At 37.3% G+C, this 23,506-nt stretch overlaps 1 protein-coding gene across 4 annotated transcripts in view; it reads left to right on the forward strand.

The window, feature by feature from the left end:
- The window catches only part of EPC1 (enhancer of polycomb homolog 1), a 72,901-nt gene that overhangs the window by 47,779 nt on the left and 1,616 nt on the right, over positions 1-23,506 (forward strand). For 2 of the 4 annotated variants that reach the window (XM_068934402.1, XM_068934400.1), the window contains exons 3-15: positions 1,508-1,667; positions 3,399-3,544; positions 3,630-3,836; positions 4,222-4,370; positions 5,753-5,912; positions 7,696-7,872; positions 7,967-8,056; positions 8,139-8,287; positions 9,219-9,571; positions 21,821-21,939; positions 22,021-22,107; positions 22,773-22,914; positions 23,067-23,433. In XM_068934402.1, coding sequence (XP_068790503.1) covers positions 1,568-1,667; positions 3,399-3,544; positions 3,630-3,836; positions 4,222-4,370; positions 5,753-5,912; positions 7,696-7,872; positions 7,967-8,056; positions 8,139-8,287; positions 9,219-9,571; positions 21,821-21,939; positions 22,021-22,107; positions 22,773-22,914; positions 23,067-23,433 — 2,246 coding nt within the window. In that variant the 5' untranslated portion in view covers positions 1,508-1,567. The remainder of the gene's footprint in view (positions 1-1,507; positions 1,668-3,398; positions 3,545-3,629; positions 3,837-4,221; positions 4,371-5,752; positions 5,913-7,695; positions 7,873-7,966; positions 8,057-8,138; positions 8,288-9,218; positions 9,572-21,820; positions 21,940-22,020; positions 22,108-22,772; positions 22,915-23,066; positions 23,434-23,506) is intronic. The other 2 variants (XM_068934403.1, XM_068934401.1) reach the window with 1 other exon arrangement.

The following is a 23,506-nucleotide window of genomic DNA, read 5'->3' on the forward strand; positions in this document are numbered from 1 at the left end:
GAAATAAAGCTTAATTCCCTCTTCTGCAGCAGTTAGCAGCTGTTGGGACAAAATCCTCAAGAATTATTACTGTTTGCACAAATTGAGGTGTCCAGCAACAGTGATTCCAAAACAACTGCAAAATAAATTTTCTTAGTCATTGGTACCCAAAAGACCGTTTTAGGTGTTGTCCCTCCTAGGAGACATACGTTTCTACATTTACCAAATATTAGAGGATCAAAATCAGTCCAGTGACGTTTACTTACGACTGTGTGATAAGCCTGATTCTCACCATTGCCCTCTTTTTGCAAAGCAATGTGTGCAGTTCACCTTGAAACAGGCTTTATATAAAGTCTGAGGCTGCACTCTGCAGTTTAGAATAAAGCTTATTTTATATATATTATATATTTTTGGTAACGTTAATTGGAAGTTGTTAATTGTCTTTATTGTACTGAAGAGGAATGAACTGGGGATCAAGTAGATAAAAGTATAAGAAGATTGCATGGTTATAGACTGGTATGTTTTATTCCAGTGTTAAAAACGGTCATTCCCTCCTTGCTGCTGCGGTTCTTGTTTCAAGTAATCTGGTTTCAGCATTCTGCTGTTTTACCACATTGTGCTACTAGGAGTGAACATCTGAGGGTAGAAACTTAGTAAATCAGCTTTGCTACTACCAGGAAAAAGTAATACCCTGTTGCGCTGTCAGTAAATCATTTATATATACTTATACATCTTGTGCATTTTTTTTTTTGTTAAATCTTTTATCTGTTCTGCTGATATTGGTTAGTGCCCTTGCCAACACCACAGGAAGGATTGAATAGTATACTTGAATAGTGGCATTAGAAGATTACTAGAATCCAAAATAATTTTCAGTCTGTTACTTGAACTTGTAAGCTTGAGAAACAGTTGCAGATATCCAGAAGTTAATTATTCTCCCTTTTATGGTTTATAGTTAATAATAACCTTTATTTGATGGGTTAGGAGAGGAGAAAGAGGAAAATGGAAGACATTCTCATGTATATAAAATGTTTTCTAAAAACATTTTCTCTGTGTGGGTAAAAAGTTATTTTTAATGGGAGATGATCGCGGGCCCCCTTTCTTGTTTTCCAATATCACTGTCAATAAATGGCCATAGTAAAGTGAATCTCTTTCTGCAACTGCTTGTTATAATCTATGTCTAATGAATTTTAAGCAACTTTGCAGAGATGTGTAATGATGGATGGACTCATGTAGCTTGGTGAGCCTAGAAAGTCAGTCAGCTGCATGTTAAATTAAGAACTGAAGTATTGTGTGTGTTTGTGTAAGAGGGAGAGTGCCACCTACTGGAAAACCCTAGCACTTGGTGGTTTGCTTTTCAAGTGGAGCACCAGAGTAAAGGTGTGCAGTGTTGATTTCTCATGTCTTGTCTCTGGGTTTTGGGAATGAATGCATTTGCAAAGAAATAAGTCTGCTTAAACTTTTAAGTCTGAGTTCTGAAAAAATATTTTCAGATATTCACCCCCCCCCTTTTTTTTTTTTTTTTTTATAGGAACATCATCTCCAGCGGGCTATTTCAGCACAACAAGTATATGGAGAGAAGAGGGATAACATGGTTATACCAGTCCCAGAAGCAGAAAGTAATATTGCTTACTATGAGTCTATATATCCGGGAGAATTTAAAATGCCAAAGCAGCTGATTCACATACAGCGTAAGTAAAACAACTTACTCACTGAAGTCTACGCCAAGAATTTACTTTACCGAAAGTTCAAGAGATTCCTCTTAAATGCCTATTGAGCTTGCATCAAGACTGCCTTCTGGGAATTAATTTTCTACAACATGTAGAGGAGTACGTACCTCTGCTGAAGAGCTCTATTTAATTCTTAATCAGGAAGTAGATAGATGTCCTTCTTGCATAGCATCTGTATGTTAATACTTGAATTTTAGCAGTCATAAAGGCCTGTTTCTCTTCTCTATAATAACACTCACTAGTTACAGCTTGCAGGGAAATTTAGGTTCATTAACAAGAACACACAGCCACAAACATGCTTAAAGGGGAGAATATATAATACATGGTTGAAAAAGAGTGCCTTTGCAGCAGAGTGGATTGAGAAGCCAAATGGAAATGGCAGCAGTAGTAGTATTTGCCTACACCTGGATGAGATATTCTGCATCTGAAAGTAGGTATTTTTTGGTGTCGCTGATGACTCCTGAATGTGTTGGGTTTTTGTTCTTATTGAAATATGACAGCTCTTCTGTTTGGATGTAGGCCTTGGAGTGACCACTGCATTACTTGTGATAACTTTTGCAAACATTGCAGAAATTTATTCTGCTGCATGATATAATTAGCAGAATATAAAATGTAGCATCTGTGCTACCTGAACAGTTCTCGTTCCTAATTAACTTTGGCCAAATGCTAGACTTCTAAGTCAGTCCAAGTTTCAGTGATGAGCTAAAGTATTAGAGCATACTGCTCTGTTCCTAAGCAAATGGCGAATAGTAATAGGAGTCTTCCATCCTGATATTAAGGTACATTTTTTCATTCTTTTTTTTTCTTATCTGGTGGTCTAACAGCCGAAATGGTGATCTTCAGCTGCATTGTATTCTGCCTTTTGATTTTATTTTGTCTTGAGTGTATTTTTATTTAAAAAAACACAAATTGAAAGAACTCAAACTATGTTTTCTGATATTAAAACAATTTTCTTAATGGGGGAGGCGGATGATACTTTTCACAATGTGTTTCCAAATGCACACTTGCAAATAAATTAATCTCTCTTCGGAACTAAAACAACTTGCATGAGGGATAAGAACTAGGGGGAAATCTTGTTCTGAATTTTAAAACATCTGCATTTCCGTAAGATGTTGTGGAAGATTGAACTGCAGTTTTTGTTCTGCAGAGACGCTGCTTGTATTTGAGGATACCTTGCTTTGTAGGGCAGACCATGCTGGACCAGTTCTGTCTGACTCATTTAGGTCACAAATTTGTTGATGAGACTGTTACAGTGATCTCACGCACAAAGTCTGCAAATACTTTTGTAGAAGTACTTCTAATACACATTTGGGCTGAAGTATGATCATAGCTTTTGAAGTTCACAATGCACTACATAAAGCTACGGAATACTGAAGAGCATTGGAAAGCAGACCAAGCTAACGAATCCAAATCTCGCTGAAAACAGTGAGGTTGTAAGTTAGTGGATGACTTGAGTATTAGTAAATTTCTGTTGGTTAACAAAAGCATAGTCAAATGCATCTTAGCAGTGTGATTTTTTTTTTTCTAGATATAATCTTTAAGTAGGATTGCCACAGTGTGCAAACAAATCTTTTTTTTTTTGTCTTTTTCTGCAAACCGTAAGAATCTGGCCAGTACCCCAGACACCGCTATTATTACAACAGAACATTTCCGTAGTAAAAGTGTAACTTTAACTTTTCCTCTGTCATTCAGCTTTTAGTTTGGATGCTGAGCAGCCTGATTATGACTTAGATTCAGAAGATGAGGTCTTTGTGAATAAGTTGAAGAAAAGAATGGACATCTCTCCTTTGCAATTTGAGGAGATGATAGACCGACTAGAAAAGGGCAGCGGTCAGCAGGTACAACATTACTTGAAATAAAAACTTCAAAACATGCACTATATAATTTGCCATGTGAAAGTGACGTGCTGGATTTTACATTTAGCCAGTCAGCCTGCAAGAAGCCAAGCTGTTGCTGAAGGAAGATGATGAATTGATCAGAGAAGTGTACGAGTACTGGATTAAAAAGAGGAAAAACTGTCGAGGTCCCTCTCTTATCCCAGCAGTGAAACAAGAGAAGCGAGATGGTTCCAGCACAAATGATCCTTACGTTGCTTTTAGAAGACGAACAGAAAAGATGCAGACACGAAAAGTAAGTAGATTAATACCTTCCTCTCCTCTCCTTTTCTTTCTTCCCATTCTTGAATAGTAGCTTATATTTAAAAAAAAATAAAAAAAAAAATCCTGCTATGTAGTATGAAGCAACATAAGTTGTTTTTTTTTTTAAATTTGTAAGAGCAAAAATATAAAGGGAAACCACTGTAGGCCAGCTATTGAATGAAGGTTTTGATTTTTTTTATTTTATTTTACTAAATCCGTTTACTGTAGCGATAAGCTCTGACTGACTAACACAAACATGTTTCTCTGTGATATCACACCTTCAGCGTATGGGGTTTTTATAGGTATTTAAAATTTATTTTGATTTAGTTTCCTTAATTTAAATGATGTGGCAAAACGTATACTTTATGTATCTACAGAATCGGAAAAATGATGAAGCATCTTACGAGAAGATGCTCAAGCTGCGTCGAGATCTGAGTCGTGCAGTAACCATCCTGGAGATGATAAAGAGAAGGGAAAAAAGCAAGAGGGAATTGCTGCATTTAACACTGGAAATTATGGAAAAGAGGTAATGCTTATTGAAATACTATTGTAGAAAGTGTGGAAACTACTTTGTATTCGTTACCACCACCAGATTTTAAAATAAGCGTTTAGGCCTCTTCGTACTTAAAGTATAGCATATTTTCATGTATGGCTGTAAAGAGCAAAATGAAACATTTGGAAGTTACTCGTTGCAGGGAAGTGTCTAGTCACCCTAATCTATGTTCAGTTTTACTACATGTATACATATACAAACGTAAATAAATTTCGTTTCAAAAATTTGTTTCTAAATTAATTTAAGTACATAGAGTAAGGAAATCCCAACTGTTTAAGGCAGTTTCCCGAGTGTTACCATTCCTCCTTTTCTTCATTATCTCCACTGTTTTTTTTACCAGCGTTTGATATGATGTCCTCCTGAGCAAAACAAATAAAAAGCATTTCTTGGAGCATAGCACGCTGCTCTGCCAGTCATCTCTATTCAGTAGAGGATTATTTCTTTAAACATCCTGTTTGACAGCTGCACTGAAGACCAAATGCTGTAGTTCATCAACTGTCCCTTTCCTGTTCAACAGAGAATCATGTTTGCCATGTGAAATTGTTTTTTAGCAGTTCATATTTTGGATCTGACTAGACTTCTCTAGCTTAAGCATCTGTGCTTGAAAGTGAATGTTTTGAGTCAGTAAGTTTGTTTTAGAGCTTTAAAATACCATCTAGTCTCTGGCTTCCTAGGGAAGCAAGTTGCATGTCAATGTACCCTCTTTCTACCAGATGCAGTTTTTTCCAATCAGTGACTGTTTTCAGTAGAACTAGAGTGGGAGAGATCCCAAAGCTATTCCAGTAGCTTTTTCGTAAAACTAAGCTGCTGTTCAGAGGGAAGGCTGATGTGCCCCTTCATAGTGGAAAACTGTAACATGAGCTCAACGCTATTAGAGTTCAGAGAATTCACACAGGACTCCAAATACGATACGTTTCATCGGTTTTGCTGCTCCTGTAACTATTCCATAATACAAAAAAGGGAAGATTTTGTGAATAAGGCACTCTTGCTTCACTATTTAAAACTTTTTAGGTCGTGTATTTATTTATTTAAATAGTGCTTTCTTGGGGGTGGAGGGGAGACTTACCATGTCTTCCCTTCTAGATTGTACATCCCCCTCCTCCCTTGCCTTGTTATCCTCTTGAAAGTGTTTTTACAGGTAGTTGTCCATTTATTTATTGACAAGCATTAGTTATTGCAATGAAGTTCTATTTTTATTAGTCTCTTTTTCTAGAGCAGTAATTTCTGTACTTGTCATCCTGGTCTTCCTTTTATCGCAAGTTACAAGTATTAGTCTATGTTTGTATATTTGCATAATTTTTACCAAACTTGTTGTTAACGTTCCAACAAGTAAGAAAAAAATCCTCTGGTTTCAGGTATAATTTGGGTGACTACAGTGGAGAGATCATGTCTGAGGTCATGGCACAGCGGCAGCCAATTAAACCTACCTATGCTATTCCCATCATTCCTGTGACTAACAACAGTCCTTTTAAACATCAAGAAACTATGGAACTGAAAGAATTTAAAGTTAACAAAGTGAGTAATGGTATTTCTGAATATCAGTAACCAAGTTATAGTTCATGCTCTTAGGTATGCAAGATACAGAGGCTTCAGGATATGACAGCACGGAAAACACTTCTGATTTGTTGGTGAGGGGAGTAGATTCTGAAAACGGAAATAGACTAGCAAGGCTGCAACTGGAGTAAAATGCCTTGTTCTTTGGGGGTTAACTTGCATACAGAATGAAATAAAACATACTTTTCAGTTTAAGTCCGGACCATGTAACCTAAGAATGTCTGGACCATGTAACCTAAGAATGTCATAGCCTCTAAACTTTTGGAGGAATAATATTAGTACAATAGCCGGCACTCTGAAATAATTTAAATCTGTATTTTCCACAGAAGTGTTCTTGTCTGTGTTCCAAAACTAAAAATTGTTAAACTACTGCTACAAAACTGCGCGTTGTTTTTAAAAAAAACAACAACAACAACTTTGGCAATTTATTCCATAATTTTAGTAGTATATTATGCAAGTATTTTATAATATATGGGAAAAAGAGTGATGATAACACACAAACTATTGGATATTCCTTAAAAAGGAAATAAAGAAGGTAAAGATCAACTACAGACAGAAATGCACATGCAGTCTGTAATAAATACAAACACCAGGAGGGTACTAATGTTTTTATCTATTATGGTCCATAAAGTTCAGAAATCCTGAATAAAAATGATCTGTTACCTAGATATTGGACAAAGATGGGAGTCATCAGTTAAACCCTTTCCTTTTGTTCTAAATCCATGTGTTACCTCTTTTAATTTTGGTGGATTTTTGTTTTGTTTTGTGGTGGCGGTGGTGTTGTGAAGGCCCACTGATATCCCCAGCATGCTATGTGCTTTTGTCTGTTAATTAAAACTGTTTTTGTATTCAAGTGAAGTATCAAATCATCTATTTGATGGAGACAGCATTTCTTTTTTTTTTTGTGTTGGCTTTAATTTGTGTCATACAAAGCACAGCTACAGTGCCAACCATTTAAATTATGCGGTAACACGTTATATAGGTCAGGTAGCACAGGAGAAATGCTGAAGTGTAATTCGAATTAAAACAAAGGCTGCTTATAATTGAGTAATGCCCAGCCGCTGATCTGGATCTCACAAGGTGGCTTGAATGAGTTAATGCTTCTGTTGATAGAAGGGTATTATAATTGAAATTGCTGGAGTATACTAATCTATTGATGGCTCTAGGGGTTAACTTGCAGATTTTTTTTTTTTTCTTTGCGTAATTAATAGGTCTCAGCAATGCTATTTTCAGTATTTTGGTCTCAGATACAGTGTCTGCAGAGCTTGAAACAAACCTCTTCCTTTGAAACCTTAGTATGGGGAAAAGGGCTAACTTTTGAGAACGTTTTCTGAGGCGCTAGGTGTCTTCAAGAAGCCTGGCTTCTATGTTTGCCTTTTAAAGCATGTTTGGTACTTACTAATTCCCTGACAACGAATAAATGCCTATTAACTTCAAGTGGTAGAAAATAAAAATGAAGCATTATGGCGAACATTGGGTATGTTTAGATCCAGTTCTCCAGAGTTATATTTTATCTAGCGTAGTCACTGAGCAAGCAGGGCTGGATTCGTCTTTATCTGGGCAAACGCTTCAGTTACTGGAGATAAAACGTACATGTTGATGAGGTGATTGTGTGTATTACTTTGAAGGTGGTAGAAAGATGAGCTCACTTTTTAGCTTGCTTACACAAGAGTTTTGGAGAACTCCTGTTGTAATCCAACTTGCTTATGTGCATGTTCAGATTTTTTTTTTTTTTTTTTTGCAGCAAGATAAACCTGATGTTATTCGACCTAAAAGAAAGTATGAGAAGAAGCCAAAAGTCTTACCTTCGTCTGCTGCTGCTACTCCTCAACAGGCGAGTCCTGCTGCACTGCCGGTCTTTAATGCTAAAGATTTGAATCAGTATGATTTTCCTAGCTCAGATGAAGAACCTCTCTCCCAGGTAGGACGTCCAGAGTTTTATGCTGCTCTTGGGGTAAGAATGGGAGTGATACTGATGGATTTACCAGCTCTCCCCCCGCCTTTCAATTTTGAAGGTTTTGTCTGGTTCCTCTGAGGCTGAGGAAGAAAATGATCCTGATGGTCCTTTTGCCTTCCGTAGGAAAGCAGGCTGTCAGTACTATGCTGTAAGTAAAATTTCCTTGTATCTCCTAAGACAGGGCATTGTTGTAGAAACTCTTATGTTTAATTGTTTAAAAATATTTTAAGCCCCATTTAGACCAACCTGGCAGCTGGCCGTGGAGTAGCCCTAAAGAGGGAAGATTAGGAGATGTGCGCTATAGATACTGCTTAACCACCCTCACTGTACCCCAGAGGTGTATTGGGTTTGCACGAAGACGGGTCGGCCGTGGTGGAAGGTAAGCTCTCCGTAACTGTTGTAAAAATGCTGCGAATAAGACGCCTCTCAAAGAAGTAAACTTTAAAACTCAAAAATAGAGACATCACAGAAGTTGACACTGTTTGATACTGTATGATACTGTTTACTTTCATGTTTCTAGACTTTTTTCTTGGCACTCCCAAGTTTTGAGGTGAAAACACATCTGTGTTTTCATTTGTAATTGATGTTTCCTATTAGAATGATTTGCAGAGTCATCTTCAATCAATAAGTTTTTAAAATGACCCTGTCTGGAGGCCTACTGTGATTTTTTTCCGATGTTAGAGGAGAAGATTAGGTGAGAGGAAAACCTTGCAAGTGACAACAACTGATAAGTTTTGGATATTTCTCCCAAAAATGAAAAAATTACGTGTTGAGTGTTACTTCAGATGCTTGGTTCTAAATTTCTTAGTCAAAAAAGTAGTTCTAAATTATTTGATGTATTAGTGCTACTTCTTAGGTATTGTTTGACACGTCTCTTAATTTAGTGTGAATGTCCCAATCAATTTCTTCTTTAGTTAAAGCTCTTCAACTAAAAGTTAGAATGTGATTTGGCTTTCAGATGAACACTTAAAACCTATTAGCGTGTTAGCCAGTCAGACTGGAATATTAGCAAAATCAGAATGGGAGTAAGGAGGGGTTGGAAGACAACGTATGACAGCTTTTGGAGCTGCGCGTGGTGATTGTAGGTGTATTTAGTGTTTATGGGAGTAAGGCATTTGGACTGAAGTTGCTTTAGGGGGGCATTTAGATTGCTTTTTTTCTTCTTTATTTTATTGCTTTATTCTAGGACAGTTTTGTGTAATCTCTACCACTTTTTTTCCCTGTGTCTTCTCCTAGCCCAAGTGAGAAACTAGTGATGATCTTGGGTTTTTTCTTGCCACTGCCTAATTCTTCATTTTCTTTGTTTTTAGGGTGCTACTAGACAGAGCGCATTCGGACTATGATAGTACATTTCATCAGCTGGATTTGGAAATGCTTTCCTCATCACAACACTCTTCAATCAGTCAATTTGCCAATACCTCAGAAACAAATACCTCGGACAAATCTTTCTCGAAAGACCTCAGTCAGATACTAGTCAATATCAAATCATGTAGATGGCGCCATTTTAGGCCTCGGACACCATCCCTACATGACAGTGACAATGATGAACTCTCCTGTAGGAAATTATACAGGGGTATAAATCGAACAGGCACAGCACAACCTGGGACCCAGACATGCAGTACCTCTATACAAAGTAAAAGTAGCAGTGGTTCAGCACATTTTGGTATGTTTATTTTGACAAATTTACTTTTAGACATTTTAAACTTGCCTCAGAAAAACTGCAATATTGTTAGGTCATCCATACTTTATGGTCTACTCATATAGCAGTCCATCTTCTCTTTTCTCTCTTTATTTTGCTTCACTGAGTGCTTCTTGCTTAGTGTTGGCAGTAGTATACTGCATCTCAAACTTCTGCAAATGCTACCTTTGTATTTTATTCTGATTGGAGAAATATAATGACTTAGAAACCAGTTTTGTACAGGGTTTAAGTTAACCCTGAAGATCTAAATCTTTAAAATTAAAAGTGCATTGGTTGAAATGTTGATTAAAAACATTAAGCTCCAGATTTTCTTCTAATATTTTTTGTAGTACGTGCTGGTGGGGAATGTTTTAACTAAAATGTTTCCATAAATCTCGACACGCTTGTGAACTCTCGTCCTTGAGCTTTAGAAATTTAAGTGTCACTTTGCCATCCAAAAAATACCTCATGCAGGCTTCTGCCAGTGCTATGTGCATTTGCTTGTGCTTGGCAAAACTCCCAGACTGCTCAGCTCTACGTTGTCGGCTAATGGCAGATTACATGCTGTTAGAACCTAAATTACAGAATTGAGGACCTGACTCTGAGAGAACTTGACTTGGAATCGCTTTTGCATTGTAATACTATTGGGCAGCACCTCTCTTCATATTGTGTTCTCTGTAAGGGAAGACTGATACCTAAATGGTTAGAATATAACTGACAAAACTCTTGAGTTTTGATCAGTCAATGCATTGGATGGCATCTTAATATAGAAAATAAACTGAAGTAACTTTTATGAAGAAATTAAATCTTAAAATTCTCTACCGTTTGCTAAGGTCTCTGCAGAATCATGCTTCCCCTACCATATTGAATTATAGCTTTGGGGGAAAAAATGTAAAAAGCTGGAGAGCTTGGGGGTAGGGTGAGCAGAGAAGCATATACCTAATAACTCCCCAAATGTGGGGTGTTTTGGTTTGCTAAAACAATGAGCCCTTCCCTGCTATCCGTTGGTATCTTTCAGCCTCCTGTTTTCCAGACATATTTTGTGCACTACCTTGTCTTCCCTTCCCCCCTGCCCCATTTTTTTCTTAAAAAAAATAAATAAAATAAAATAAAATTCTTCCTCACGTTTTTAGACTTAATGGACAACTTTGTTCTGCTCATGTATTTCATGCTTCCTCTCCCTAGTGCCCTAGGGTAGGTCTGTGTGCCACCATCCCCCACCCCTTTTCTCTTTTAAACTTTTTCTTGCTGGGAAATATGTTAGCGCTAAAGCTTATGGTTTCTGATCTAAGTGTGACTTCTCCCCCTCTCCAAGTAACGTTTCAAGCTGGTAAACCAAGTCCCGTACTGAATGGCAATATCATGTGGCTAATGGTCAGAAACTGAACTGTGCTAAAACTGTGCTTGCCAAGTTTCCAATGTAAAAACAGAATTACACTGTGTGATAAATAGATTATAAATGTAATATAAAGTACTTTTAGGTAATACACTGTATCTGAAAATTCCATAAACTTAAATTGAGTTCCAGGCATATATCCGTGTGTGCGTCTGTGTGTGTGTGTGTGTGTGTATATATATATATATATATATATACACACACGCACATGCATAAAGAAGAAAATCGTTTTTTCCTTAAACCATAAAGATAATTGCTAATTGGGACTAAATAAATTAACTGAGTTCTTATTTATAGTGAAGAGTTCTGTACAAGATTTTAGTTGTGTTGGGTGTATTTTGAAACTTGGAAAGTGTTTTTGTACTATCGGTAGATAGATAGATATGTATATATGTGCTTAGTGTATTTGCTCATTCATTCATGCTTGGAATTTTACACGGGTGGTTTACCTCATCTGTGTAAAATATTTAAGTAAATATGCAGTGCTTGCAAAGTTAAATTGTTGTGGAGGTTAGATTCATATTTTTATTAGTGTTTGATACAGGAATAGTATACTCCATAAAAAGCATAATTACTTCTGAATTCATATATATACTTTAATTGCCACAACCTTTAGATAGTGGTTTGTTATTAACATAACCAGGTAGATTGTCCTCATCAATAATCTTAATAAGGATTCCTGTAGTTTTGTGTGTGTGAGAGTTTGTATCTATGTGGTATAATGATGGTCATCTCTTCAGGGTTAGGTGGTTGAAAAGAGTATATGATCCAATTCATGTTAGTGCTGTTCTGTTTCCTTATGTTCTCCTTTTAATGTCCTGAAGACTTCTTTAAGATACATTGTCTACACAAATTACAAATAAGTGGTCGTATGTCTTATGTATGCCTTTGACTTCAAAAGTGCCTGTCAGGGCTCTGGCTCTTCATTACGTCTTCTCACTTTCTGTACCATATGTTGTAAAGAACGTAGGGTACCTAACATCTGTACTGAAATTTTTCTAATGCTTACTACTGCAGATCGCAGTCCTGTTGTGTGTCCATCCTCCTTGTTCTTAGCTATTTTTAAAAGTTTGGAGTTTTTTTATGGTTCTGTTTTCTTTGCCTTTTAGCTTAAAGTGGCAGTAGGACTTGTTGCCAGAAAGCAGTGACTAATGCACCTCTATTTAAAAAAACCCTTTATCGCTTCACTGCTACTGTGAGTTGGGGTCAGTGCCCACACTGCTTAGCTCTAAGACGTGCTCATCTTGATGCTGAACTGCCTAGCAGAGGTGGTCATGCTGCTGTGCCTGTTGCCCATCATCGTGGGATGCGTTTTGTCTGGCTCCGTATCAGAGTAGTTTACGGAAGTCTTAAGTCTTTCCACCTGGGATGTTCCAGATGAAATGCTGCTGACCTGAAAAAATTACTGTGTAAAACTTTGCTTTTCAAGTCTGTTGGATGTAGCCAGCATAGGTAAGAAGTTGAGGTGGTATCTGAAGTTTTCCCGCTAATCAGAGGACTTGTTTTGAAAGCTGTGCTGTGACATAGCATTGTTATATCTGGCTATAGGAAGCACTGATCAAGAAGAGGGGAGAGACGTTTCCCCAAAGAGGCGAGTATACAGTGATCATTTTGAAAGTGCCTTTGACTGTGAAGAAATGCAAAGTATTCTGGCACTAGCTTTCAAAGTACTCAGCCTAAAAGACACACGGAAGATGAATTTGTTGTTTTGAGATCTTCTTTGTCAGTTGAAAAGGGATTTCTGGAAAAATTTCTTACAAGTTTTCTGGAAACGAGGCTCATACTGGAGTTGTCATGTTTTGAAGGATGGTATCTGAGAAAAAGAGCTTCAGTTTTGAAGAGGATGGTTCCTGTTCAGCTCACTGGAAAATTGTGAGAAGGCATCTTTTGCCCTTTTGCAAAAAAGGCATAGGAAACAAATATGGTTGAAAGGTCTTCAAGTGTATGGCGTACAGTACAGTCCTAAAAAATAGGCAAAAGTATAGAAGTGTGATTCTCGTGGAAGAATAAGTGTTGTTCAGTAGCGAAGCTATTTAGTCTGGACAAAGATAGGGTTACTTTTGAAAAGTAACCCTGTGTTGCTGACAGCCTCATCACGTCTCAGAACCTTGATACTCGCCTTCAGAGATGCAGCTTATCTATCTTAACAGTCTGAAGCGTACTATGGGCCTGAATGTTCAATTGAAGTATTTGCGTCCCAGCAATTTAATCTTCCTTGTTGTATTAATTGATTGGCCTATCTCCGCCTGTTCTCCGGCAAGCTGAAATCTTCATCAAATCCTGACAAGACTCTGCTTTCTGTTGGAAATTTGCTATTAAACGTCTTGTACTCATATTTTGGGACGGTGGTATCTAGCAATCGAGATTGTGAGACTCTTGAAACTGTATAACACGTGTAATTCTGTTGCAGCCTTGTATTTAGGAGGCAAACCAGAGGTACGGTCACTAGTGAAGGGTTTGGGTATTGGTTCCTAGTCTTGGTAGTTAAGACCAGGCAACAGCGTTACGTTCTGTTCTTCTTTTCCGCTTTCTTCCTCCCACAGAAGTTGGATCACTTTGAAAAGCAAGTCCGTGAATCATCAAGACTAAAGAGAGTAGTTGCTGACTAGAGTCTGCTTGATAAATTCATAATTCTTTGAGAAGAAGCTGAAGTATTTTAGTGGAAGCCTTAGTTGTAGTTGAAAAATTCTGAGGGAGTAATTATGTTTGATGTTATAGATACTACTATAGATACTACTTACTGTTTATGAGAACCGACAGCCATCCACAATATTGTTAAAGAATTTGGAATAGCTTACCTTGAATTTTGTTTCCTGCAAACTGGAGATATAGACGATATTCTGCAAGTTGTGCTTCAGTAACTTTTTCTGTGGGCGTTCCATGATATTCACGTTTTTTTCTGGCAAACTGAGATGCTTTTTCACAGCTCTCTTAATTTGCTTCTGAAAAGCAGTACTTTGCACATTTGTGCTAAAGGGTCAAGCAGGATTCGCTGTGGACGGTGCTTCCATCTCCCAAATGTGATGTTATCGTCTGTATCTCCTCTTTTGCAACGTTAGTTGGTAGCTCTCTAATATTTTTTGGTGTGATGTTAGCATCTAAATCTTCTGTTTTGTAATCGGGGTTGATAGGTCTGCTATTTTTGGTGATTACACCCTCCATTATTGAGGGCACCTCACACCCTCCAACCTCCTTGACGAGTAGGTCATTCTTCAGGTTTCCCTTTCATAGAAAGAAGCATGAGGAAGTTCCCCAATCCAGCTGACAGTTTCTCACAGCAGAGTAGAAAGATGTGTCCTACCTTTTTTCCTTTCAAGCCATCCCTGGTTGTGTTTCAATCTTTTTATTTAACCCTTGTGTCCGTAATAGTCAAATGCCGGAGTGTGGTTTACTGTTCTTATTTTTCTAAATGTCTGTTTCACATTGTTGGATAAACCGGGTCATGAAAAATACTGATATTTGTAATGGGCATTTTTCATTATCACAGAAACTTCAGTCTTGGCCCCTTCCCCCTACAAAACTAGAGGGAACTCAGGAATAATGGAGGAGTTGGTAACAACCCACCCTGGACTTGGTTGAAGGGGGAGATCTTCAAAAGGGAAAACTTTTTTTCTGTGAAATAATGTAAATAGGGTTGGGGGAAGAATCAGCCCTTAGTAAAACATCTGAGTGCCTCTGGAGACTTTCCTGATTCAATTCTCTATGCAAAGAATTTGTGTTTACACTAGATTTTTTTTGTTCAACTTCAAACCAATTGGAGTAAGGCCTTGCTCTAAACTGCCTTTGGATATTTGGGCCTGTGGAAGCTGTTAAGCTTTGCTTGCAGTCTGTGCAAGGATGGTCACATATATAATTGCTGATTAGGCAGTGTGTATCCCAAGTGGCCTCTGCTGTTTCTCTGGAAACTCCTGTTAAGAACGTGGACAGACTTTTAAGGTGTAGTTAGCATTTCTAGCTCGTTCATTCGATTGCCAGTAAAAATGCTCATTAATAATTACTTTCTGACCATTTTTCTTCCACTAACAAATAGGGAGTACCTACACCGATCTTATGATTTCTGGCTCTAGAGTTCTCACATCAGGCGTTTCATGCTAAGATCTTTTGGGCTGAAAGAGAAGGCTTTTGTAGTAATGAACAAGGGCCTAACGATTCATGTTTTCGTAGGAACATAGTGTGTAATAAGGATATGTTCAAGTAAAATCCATCTTGAGCTTCTTTTCAGAAAGCGAAACATCTTTGGGCCTGGTGCATGAAATACTAAATCACACTGATGGCTCTAACTCTTTCCAGTCTTCTGAACTCACTGGTGAGAACTTGCTTTACAGTAGAAACTTTTTAACCAGGCAGTTAATGTAAGCCAGATCACCTTTTGATTTCTATGAGAAATGATATGTTCTGGGTTTAGTATTGTAAATGGTGCGTTTGCTTTGCATGCGCTTCGGCATTAGTAACCACCGATTGTTCAGTCTTGTGCAGGTGAGGGGTGTGCTTGTGTTTTTCTCTTAAGAAAACAGTAACTTGATGCATCATCCTCCGACCCAGTTTAGCAGTGCTGTGCTTACGGGCTTTCTCGATCGGAATCGCTAGTTACATGATCTTTCTTCTGTTACCTGGTCAAGACTTTTTTTAATGGCCGTTACGCCCGCTAGATGGATCAGGGAAACTGTTAACACTAAATGGATTTTTAGGAGAGGCTCTCTGAACCCAGGATAATCTGTTACTTGCTAATGCTTCAGTTTTCTTGTTGAAATAGCATTTCTCCTCATGAGACCACATACTTAACTAACTTGATGTTATGAAGAAGTTGTTTTTCTTCCATTAAAATCTATTCTAAAATATTTAAAGAATTAGATATTTAACGAAAGTGGCGGACTTGGAAAAATGTTTAATCAGGCTATTTAAAAGTCTTTAGACTGCACTGCATTAAGATTTTTAAATTTTATTTAAAAAAAAAAAATGCTTACCTGTGTAGGTTATAGTGTTTACTCTGTAAAGCTTGCTTAGTTTCCTTGGCAAATCTGGTGAGCATCTCCCATTCAGGAAGTCAAGAGGAAGACTAGTACAGGGACCACAAGTTTATACCTACACTACCTGCTTTCCAGCATATGCTTCCTAGTTCTTGGAAAACTAGTTCTTGCAGTGAATTTTTTTGCAAGTGTGTACTTTCCCACTTCAGGGAACCAGAGCAACAACTAGCGAGTTATCTCACAGTAAAACTTGGCACTTGTAGGTAATCAGAAGGGGAGACCGTGGCTGCCTAGTGTACAAGGATCAGTTCTTGGAAGTTTCATGTTCACGCAGCTTCTGCAGCTGGCCGTCGTTCTCACTGGTTTGGCCTCTTCTGGGAAGGGCTTGAATTTTCAGAGAACAAAACATGGGCTGAAGTATCTTAAGGGTAGTATGTGTGAAATGCTATGATAAAACTAGTTAGCAATGTAAGAATAGTCTTGTAGTGCAGTACCAAACTGCTGAGAGCTATGAATCTTTGAGAAATCTCATGTCATCACTGTGGATCTGTGCTCCGGAATACACCGCTCTTCGAGTATCACGGAGCCACAGAACAGTTGAGTAGCAGCATCCTGCAAGATTTGATAGAAAACATATTTCAACTGAACGGTTCTGGTCACTTATTTGGTGACTCAATTTGAGGGGAAAAAATGTTTGCGATCTTTAGGATAATTACAAAATCAATCTTTTTTATAATTATTTAAATTATTGAAGAAAACATACGCATCATGAATCAGTTGTGCAGTGTGTTCTTAAAAATTTGAATTACTGCGTAAGGTTAGTTTTGGCAGTCGTTAAGATACCTAAAACACTTTGTAAGCAGTCACTTATCCTGTCAGTCAGTCTCAGTACTATGCAACACTTCTTTCCTTGTCTTCATAGCTATAAATCCCTGAAGCTTTTTCTTCCTACCTACCCATCATTTTTTTGCAGTCTGTAAGCCATAATATTTTTCTACTTCTGATTTGCTGCAGAAGTATATCAATCACTGGTGCAGTTGCAGAATAGGTATATGCGTTGTTCCAAACTGTTGAGTAGAGATAACACTACGTACTGACTTAAAATCCTGAAGGTTTTCTAAACTGAATTATTAGACTGTGATTCAGAGTCCCACCAGAAACAGTTTAGAAGCGTATTGCATTGTAATTGTTTTAATTCAAAACAATGTGCTGCAAGCAATTAGAAACACTAACGTAGCCTAGCTTCTCTGTAAGCTACTTCTCTTTTGAGAACCATCTTAAGATGTGATTTACTGTTGACAACAGTTGTCTCTTCAAGGTTTCCTAACCTGACTCTTGCTACATAAAAAACTAAAAGGGTCTTGGAAAACATTTTAAAAATATACTTTCCCCCAAATCTTCTACCCATGAAAGACAGTTGAGACTTTCTGGAAAGATAATATTCTTATTCATGCTGTATCAATAGAGTTAGAGATTGTTTTTGTTTTATTTTTTTCCCCAATAGATTCTGTGCGGTGAACAAAAGTGGATGTTGTGCTGCTGCGCAGTTTAGTGCCTTTTGTAGTATTAATTACTACCGTATGATTGAAGCATGACCTAAATCTAGACACTGTGGCCCTAGCATACTGTTTAAACAGAACCTATAAATACTGCATTCATTTCTAGGTCTAGTGAAACAATAAAGTGTTTTAAAATCTTATGCATCTTTAACCATCAAATGTTTGTTTTGTCCCTCTGTATAATACTATTAGAATTATTGATTATTAAAATTTCTTACAAGTTAAATAATTATTATTTAATTATTATTATATTCAGTGTGAGAAACAAGTATAATCCGATGGAAGTCTGTTTTTATCCAGGATAAGGCATGCCTAATGAAAACTTGTTCTTGGTTTATTGTAGGGTTGGGGTTGGGGGGGGGAGGGAACATGGCTTTTTGCTTTGTTTTGTTTTTAACTTGAGGCTCTTAATTTCAGAGATCACAATTTTTCGGTTGTCCGTTGCTCTACTCAACTTTAAAGCGTGGAAGGCTTTCAGTAATGGCAGCAATATATTGCTGTATAATAACACTGTTCTGAGTTACCAGAAGCGTGGTTGCTGATTTAAGCGTACAGAGAAGGTCTGGGCTTGCTTCTTGCTTGCTGTTTTTTTCCAGGCGGATGAAGAACAGTGTGTGACACAGTGACAGTCATTTTTACTACTCTTACATTACCATATTTCTGTGACCCAGATGAGAGATTTTCAACTGTGCTTTATCTCTCTTATAGAATAAAAATGAGAAAAGGTAATAAAATGTCCAACAGAAAGTTCTTAGAAGCATTTTGTTGTTGTTTTATTGTTTTCTTTTCTAGAAGAGACTATGCTTGGTATCTGTGCAACCAAATGTATTGGTTTTGCAGGCAAAACCAATATTCTCTGCAATCTACGTAACCTATTAATAGCAGTTACCTTTTCTGGTCTGCAATGAATTCTACTTAAATGGCTCTTTTTTTTCTTTTTTTCTTTTTTTTTTTTTTTTTTTATAAGACAGCTGAATTTAGAGCAGCTCTTTGAAAAATGTAGGGTTGTGCCTATAAGTGTAAAGGAGACCCATGTACAGTGAAGGGACTTCATTGTGCTGAGCATATGGGTCATTCCAGAGGAGAGCCTTGCTCAGTTCCGTTTCACAGCTGCATGCCACAGAAAATGAAGAAATAAGGTTAGATTAAATAGGTGGCTATTTTTTCATGTCAGGTACCTATTTATAAACATTCTTTTTGTTGCACAAGGAATAATAATGTTCAGAAGCAACTTAACACCTTGCTATCAATAGGCTGCTCTTTTGAATATATGCAATGTGCGAGACAGTGTACTCCAGGAGGAAGGGACCTGGTAATTAGATGAGAATGGTAGTGAGCAAAATAAATGGTGGCCTTTAACAGAAGAGGGTGAAGTACCCTGTCCCAGTTTGCATGTCTTCATCAGAAATGGCAATCAGGTTTGATCTGGAGAGTTGTCAGTAGTGTCGCTATTGTTTCCAGTAAAACATTCATTCAGTGAAGTTAGTTCTTCTTCACATGCATCTTGGAGAAGGACGAGTTAGCTTACCTAATTAAAATGCCTCACCTATTGTGGTGCATGAACATATCTGTCTGTGCTGTAGAATGGAAAAGGAACCTCAGTCCGATTATTTTAGGAGGCTGTAGCCTGCAGCAGTACTTCTTGGGCAGTGTTTTGTTTCTAAATTAGATGTAACAGCTTAATTCAGGATCTAGCAGCAAATCTCTGGTAGAGTTGTAAACGGCATTTTGAAATGCTTAGTAGGCTTTTGGCTTTAATGCTAGAAGTAGCAAAAATGTTGGTGGATGTCTTAAATTGAAAAACCTGAAAGAAATTGTGCTACTGCATGTTTTCATTTATGACAGGTTAATAGGTATTTCTGCTGCATTTTAGAGCTGTTTTTTGTAAGCATTTTTGGCTGTTTGAGCAGAAGGAAGGAGTCTGCAGTTTAGTTACAGAGGAGGATGGTGCTCATAGGGGCTTTCCTTGTCACTTGTCTGCTTTGGTAGCTGTATAACTGTTTTCATAGTAGTGCGAAGTTCTTGTAGTTGTAAGGGTCATAAACTACGTGTTAAGAGAGAGACAGATGCAGAATTCAAAACTCTAATTCTTCTAAATGTCACTTCTAAAAGAATTTGGAGAAATGCTGTAAAAAAAAAAAAAAAAAAAAGTCCTGATAATGGCCATCCTAAACATATACAGCTTGTCTGTTTAAACTTCATTTAACATGTTTCCAAAATAAATCATTTAACATGTTTCCAAAATAAATCAGCCTTTTGGAGTTAAACCGAAGATACAAGATTTTAACTTTGTGATTTGCTGCATTGCCTAAGTGCTTATTAAATTCCTATTTTATAGCAAAAATCTAAAATATACTTAAGGCTTAAATTGAAACTAACTGCTCAAAAATTTTACTGACCCATTTTGCTTTTGTGCATTGGTTTGAGTATGACCATGGATGTCTAATGTTTTAATTCAAAGGCGATGGTATAATGTATCTTTTTCTGCCCCGTTTTCTTATTTGTCAGTCTCTGTAAGATGCTTTTACCACTTTACATTACATCATTTATGGTAAACCTGTTTGTAAGCAACGTATTTACAAAGTCTCGCTGTAGAATAGAATATCTTATTAAATTGTATTTCATACATGGAACCTTTAATGTCTTCAGCACTGCATGGGTTAAACCATATAGTTTCTGAATTTTAAAGATTTTTTTTTTGAAAACATTAATATAGCTCTATGCTCCTGTTAACTGGTCAGTATAAATGAGATAGCAGTGCCGGAACTATAGTTGCATTTGTTCTACCCTCACCACTGCTGTACGGTTTTCCTCAGCTCTCCACGTGCTAGTCTGTGTGAGTTAAAAGCTTTCATACTGTAAATTCTGCTTGGTGATGGCTTTAAAAGTCTGCTGAGGAACTTTTTGCTTGTATAATGTAGAATTAAAATGAAAGTGGACCGCCAGCCTCCTGAATATTTGTTTTATAAATGCTTATTAAAAAAACAAACTAGAATTTATCAATGGTGTTACTTCTCGGCTACTCCCTTAGGCTTGACTTCAAAACATTGAAGAAATGCAGCAAGCTGAAATGAGATTTACCTATAAGAGCATTAGGACGATGATTTATTACTTACAGCAGTATAAACAAGTGCTGTATGCCTAGTTACTGTCCAATTTTATTTAAAACCTATTTAATTTGAATGTAACAGCTGAATAAAAGTCTATGACTTTTAAGTGCTCAGGTATCAAAGTGCTAGTGGTTTCCAGTATGTAATAGGATTTTTCCTAAAACACCGTTTGAAATTCTAAGTACACTGGGAAAATGAATGTTCAACAGCATTTGCTCTCTTCCTAAATGGTGGTTTTCATTTTGGTTAGCCATTTGTATCAAACTGTTGTTCAGGTTTTGCATATTCGGTATGATTACTTCTCGGAGTCTTTGAGTTTTAACCTGACGACTGAGACTTTCATTTTGGAAATGTAGGTTAAAAGAAAGAACTTAATATCTTACTGGGCTAATCAGTGAACTGGTGACTTTTTTCCTGTTGGACATCCCCCTGTGAATCTGTACAGATAGCACTGTTTTATCAATGTTGATGCCTGTCGGCTAACTGGAGAAACTTGTAATTGACTTACCATGCATTAACTGTTGGATCTCATTTTAAGGACTTCAGAGAAAGATGTAGTTCTGTCTGATTCTGTATTGATGGAGTTGCTTGTATGGTTGCCTTTTTTTTTTTTTTGATCTTTTTTAGAGACTGTGCTGTGATGACCTGCACAGTTGTAAGCATGCTTGATTTTGTGCTTTCAACTAAATTTGGGCGTAAGCTTTCATTGTAAATATTCACTACCTTCAAAATGTCATCTGCAAGGGCTGAAAACATGCAGCTTCAAATACCGTGCCAAATTTTTGCATATAAATCTACTTATTAGTAGTACAAATACTTCAGTTTTACAAAAAGCGAAATATGATGTTGCTGTTTCTACCTGAAGTTTCTTTTTAATGAGTTATTGTGGAGTTTTCTGGGGTGGTTTTTCTTCTGTTTTGGTTCCCTCCTCCCCTTCCCTTTTTGGTATCTTGAGCTAAATACAGCAGAGCTATTAAATTCTTTACATTAAACCAGTTTATGAAGGGAAGGCTTAGTTTAAACAAAATCTCTAGAAGGGATAATAGCCTTTTTGCCATAATGCATAAGGTGCATTAAGGCTCATAGGAATTTGCTGTGGTGTATTGAGTATTTTTTTCATTTAGCATTATAAAATAATGTGTTTATATACACAGCACCTACATATTTTGATATAGTATTTTCTCGTTTTATATTTTGTTCAGCATTTACAGCCGAACAATACCAGCAGCATCAACAGCAACTGGCACTAATGCAGAAACAGCAGCTTGCACAAATTCATCAACAGCAAGCAAATAGTAATTCCTCTGCCAACACATCACAGGTGAGGGATTTGTCTGTGCTATGATTTATCCCTCATTGTTTCCCACCAGGGTTCATCTCTAATTGTCAACTGTTGCCATAGAACCTTGAAACTAACCAACAGGAAAGTGGCTTTCGCCTGAATCTCCATCATAGCCATTCTGTAAAGTGTTTAGAAGGGACACTGCAGGTGAGTGTGGCAGGCATTGCCTCTGCTCCCTCTTAACCAAAAAAAAAAAAAAAAAATGGGTCAGTCAATTAAATGAAATATTCAGAGACTTAGGAACATGAGTGGCAAAGATCTCCAGCTATGTCATTATCCTGTTGAGACTGGGGATTTTTAGAGCAGAATTCTTTTTATTTTACTTGCTCTTTTCTAGTTAACTAAGCTAATATTGTCCTCTGTACAGCTATGGAAGTGTCTAGTATTCATAAAAAATGTATGGTGCTTACATTGCTGATGGACACGTTTAACGCTGTTCAAAAGTTGCTAGCCATCTGAACCTCTGAGTTGCTGAACTGGGTTTGGAGTTTTGTGAAAACAAGTTGACATGTGAAATGATGTTCTTCCATAGTGGTTTTAGAAATAAGTTTCTTTGTTTTTTAAATGCTTGTGGTGATATTTTTTCCTCCGTTATTATTATAATGGAGCTAAAAGTGCATGGAAAAATAACAATTCAGAATTTACCTAGTTGTACCAAACACAGAAAATTTAATCTGAAAGAATGACTGGGCCAGTTCTGATTTACCTGGATTGGTTTGTGCTTTGCTAGTTTTTGTGTAGCTTTAAAATGGGGAGAGTAATGACTTTTGGGAGCTTCAATCACATCTGTTTGCCACCATTGTTCTTTTTAGGGTTTTGTTTCCAAGACACTGGATTCTGTTAGTGCTCAGTTTGCTGCTTCAGCTTTGGTTACATCAGAACAATTGATGGGATTCAAAATGAAGGATGATGTAGTGCTTGGCATTGGGGTGAATGGCATTCTTCAAGCCTCAGGTATGCAGCCGTTCATACGGAATTTGATTGCATCTTGGTGGGGGTTTTTGTTTTTTGTTTCTCTTTGGTTTTAGTGGAGATACGAATGTCTGAAGTTGCATGTCTTCTGAAAAATGAGCTTATTGCGTGTCTTTTGTTTCATGTTTTTGCAGGAGTATACAAGGGCTTACACCTCAGTAGTACTACACCGACAGCACTTGTACATACAAGTTCATCATCAACAGCAGGTTCAGCCTTGTTACAGCCTTCAAATATAACACAGACTTCAAGTTCCCACAGTGCACTGAGTCACCAAGTAACTGCTGCCAATTCTGCAACAACTCAGGTTCTGATTGGGAACAACATTCGATTAACTGTACCCTCATCTGTTGCCACTGTAAACTCTATTACCACACTCAATGCACGGCATATACCTAGGACTTTAAGTGCTGTTCCGTCATCTGCCTTAAAGCTGGCTGCAGCAACAAATTGTCAGGTGCCCAAGGTTCCAGCTTCATCTTCTGTGGATGCCGTACCAAGGTAGGGGTTTTTTTTAAATCTGCTTATGTTTTCTGGTCTCTCTTTTGCTGGAGAAATACATTTGTGGCAAATC

This window comes from Struthio camelus, chromosome 2, assembly GCF_040807025.1.
Source record: "Struthio camelus isolate bStrCam1 chromosome 2, bStrCam1.hap1, whole genome shotgun sequence".
Lineage (NCBI taxonomy): Eukaryota > Metazoa > Chordata > Aves > Struthioniformes > Struthionidae > Struthio > Struthio camelus.